At 40.0% G+C, this 3,391-nt stretch overlaps 1 protein-coding gene across 1 annotated transcript in view; it reads left to right on the top strand.

The window, feature by feature from the left end:
• The window catches only part of dgkq (diacylglycerol kinase theta), a gene marked incomplete at its 5' end in the record, with an annotated part of 20,011 nt that extends 17,398 nt beyond the window's left edge, over positions 1–2,613 (top strand). The window contains one exon of the mRNA XM_028590167.1: positions 1,826–2,613. Within this exon, the coding sequence (XP_028445968.1) occupies positions 1,826–1,927 (102 nt within the window). The remainder of the gene's footprint in view (positions 1–1,825) is intronic.
• Between the last annotated feature and the right edge of the window lie 778 nt (positions 2,614–3,391).

Raw genomic sequence — 3,391 nt, 5'->3', positions numbered from 1 at the left:
ACTACGCTACAATACTGGCGGCTTTATTCGACAGAGAGTTGATGTGGAGGGCATCTGGCTCGTAGGCTCTCCGTTTGTAACAGAGCATATATATTATTTAGTTATATGAGTGTATACCTGTAGTCGGGGCGCGATTTGTGAAGAATGCACAGGGGGGGGGGATGTTTTTTTGATCATGTACAACAAAACCAAACATGCCAGATTCAAATCCCCCTTCCAATACCACCGTGGATTAACAGTAGTACCACTCGGCCACTTCAATATCCAAAGGAAAATAATCTCATATAATAGAGCACAATGTGTTGTCAACATATAACACAGTGCGTTCAAGCCACGTAGCGGAGTTCACTTCACGGTGAAAACAAAACCCTTTCACCCAGGAAACGCTCGTTCATTCCTCGGGAATGTTTTAATCCAAATCACCATCATTTTCCTAAACTTAACAAGTCTTTTTGGTGTCTTAACTTAAATGTCAGCGCCACGTGACGCTCACTTTTTCTGGCTAAACTCCACCACCATGGCACCTGAAAGTAGCGTCATCTGGCGGTGCCTGTAGCCGGCTCACAGTCACCTATTGGCGGCTAAACTCTGCAACTCTGCTTGGATTTTATCTTTCTATGGCACCATGTGTTCACGTTACTGCGCTTTACTTAGTTTAAAATACTAATTTAGGTATATAATGGTCTATTGGTGAAGTAGCTAGTGGTGCACGATATATTGGCCACCGATATAATATCGGCCGATATGGTCATTTTTTATGACATATCGGTTCGATGTCAAATTATATATAATTATATAAATATAATTTTTTTTCTTTTGAAAATCTGGTGACGGTCATATTTTGCACACAAAGGTGCCCAATATCAGTCATTTTGGAAAATAAATCACAAAAGTAAAAAAAAAAAAAAAAGTGTTTTGGAAAATAGTTCTTTATTTGATTATCATAAAAATGTGTTTTCTATACAGTAGATATCGGTATCGGCCATAACAGCAATTTTAATATCGGTTGTAGGCTATCGGCCACAATTCTCACATCGGTGCATCACTAGAAGTAGCATTGGTCATTTTGACTACCCTGCCTGTAGTTTATCTGTTCTGTGTTTCTCGCAAAGGGGGGGTAAGCTTCACTTCAGAACTCAAACCTCCGATGGCGCCATTTTGATGCTACAAAGAGATCACCTCCCGTTAGCATCCCATTGACTCCCATTCATTTTTACGTCATTTGACAGCGAATAACTTTACATCTGAAGCGTTTAAAGACTCTATTTGTTCGTTGTTTATTTCTAAAGAAACACGACAATGTATAAAAGGCTCCATTACCTTGTAGCTCACGTTATGGCTCCGTAGCAGAACGCTTTTATAAAAATAGGCTAACGATTGGGTCATAACCACGAGACTTACTGTCACACAGTAGAGGAATTACCGTATAGTACAGGAGAAGCTCACAGGCAGTTTGGACTTCCATTATCTGTTTAGGTTTAATTACTAATGTTAACTAGCATGTTAGTGATCAGTAATTACTAATGTTAACTAGCATGTTAGTGATCAGTAATTAGCCTGTGTCTATGTTATCTCCTTACATATACCTACACTCTCCGTCTCTGTGAGATTGGGAATGATTGAGATTTCTCTCTCACAGCTACCAGAAGACTTCACACTTTCAGACAGGTTGCTCATGTCACATCTACGTTGTCTCTGTCAGTTGGAGGCTGCTCAGTAACGGAAAAGTGCTTCTAATATATCCTTCACTGGTCTCCGTCCAGAGCAACGGGGTCTGTTGGTCCATTCTTATATACTGTCTATGGTTTCCCTGCTGTGTCTGTAGGTCAGGATGCTGAGGAAGTCCAAGCAGAAGCAGAAAAAGTCTGCTGCTGGCTCTAAGGACGGACGTTCAGAGAGTCCTTCCCCCAGAGGTGGAGGACACTGACCGACCTGCCAGCGTTCCTGCCTTTAACCTGCTCCCCCGCGGCAACTCGGCGGCCACTTTGGTGCCAGCGGCCGGCTGACGGGCGGCAGAACGACTGGGAGACTGGGAGGTTTTAACGTTTACAGCCGGCACACCGGGTGGGAGGAAGACCTGCATCGCCTCACGTTTGGTCCAGTTGGAATCACATTTCCATCCTGCTGACCGAGCACTTATCACTTACAGAGTTCACACGGTTAATGTTCAGCAACTAAAACGTACTTTTTTGTACTTAAAACGCAAGAACATTAAATAATTCATAGATTTAAAATAGGAGTTTATTTGTTTAGGTTTAAAAAGTAGACAATTTCTCAGTGTGGATAAGCTTCGGAGTTGAACAAAACACAACAAGTTTTTAACAGAAGTTGGTAAATTTCTGTGCAGATGTGACTGTATATGTATAGTAAGTAGCAGTAGACTCAGTCCAGTGTCAGTTGATTTATTGTAATAACTTTAGTAGAAAATAATGTGCAGCTATCAAGTGATTATGACCTCAGTGTTGGTCGCATTGTTAGAAAATATAAAGAAAATGAATACTGAAGCGCTCCTGACAGGCAGTCTCTTTAACCCTCGTGTTGTCTCCCCATCAAACATGAAGAAAAACACTTTTGTTGTCCCTATCTCAAAGTTTTAGTCGCTTTTTAAAGTTTTTTGTTTATAATGTTTTTGTCACTTTCTTCAACATTTTTGTCACTTTTTCTTACGTTTTTGTCACTTTTTCAATGTTTTTGGTGCTTTTTCCGATGTTTTTGTGGCTTTTTTTCATCTTTTTTCGTTGCTTTTCCTAAAGTTTTTATTTTTTATTTTATTTTTTTTAACATTTCCCAGGCTTATTTTGACATCCCATACTTTGATATAATTGTATTTCTTTTAAACGGGGTCAAATTAGACCAGAAGACAACATGAGGGTTGAGAAGCTGTAACCACGTAATATGTTTATCGAAACCACAAATCTCCTGGGAGGCTAAACTGGCTTTAACTGTCTTTTCTTTTGGGTGAAATCCTTCAGTAACGTCGGTTTCAGACAACATTCACGTTGACGTGAAGCTCTCCAAAGCTAACGAGCGCACAGAATCAAACGAGGGTGCTCTGAAACCACCGTGCAGCGTTGGTGTGTAACTGGAAATTTCACAGGAGTAGATAGAAGTCAGAGAAGTCTGCACTGTGGCAACAAGTGTTAACCTGAAGATAAACTGTAAAGCCTGAAGCTCAGTTTGTATTTCAGCAAATGAGCAACAACACCAACTGCAAAATATATGTTAGTCAGTTAATTTTTGCCATAAATTATCATCTCTTTATGACAATAACTTTGCTGTTTGCTGTTTACATGACCTGTATCAAACTCAGAATACTGTCATATTTGGAATAATAGTGAAATAATAATGTGCATATATTATTCTCAGGCTACATCTCCACCGCGACGTTTTG

Source organism: Perca flavescens, chromosome 10 (genome assembly GCF_004354835.1).
Source record: "Perca flavescens isolate YP-PL-M2 chromosome 10, PFLA_1.0, whole genome shotgun sequence".
Lineage (NCBI taxonomy): Eukaryota > Metazoa > Chordata > Actinopteri > Perciformes > Percidae > Perca > Perca flavescens.
Note: the sequence above shows the minus strand (reverse complement) of the source record. Positions and strands in the feature narration are given on the sequence as shown.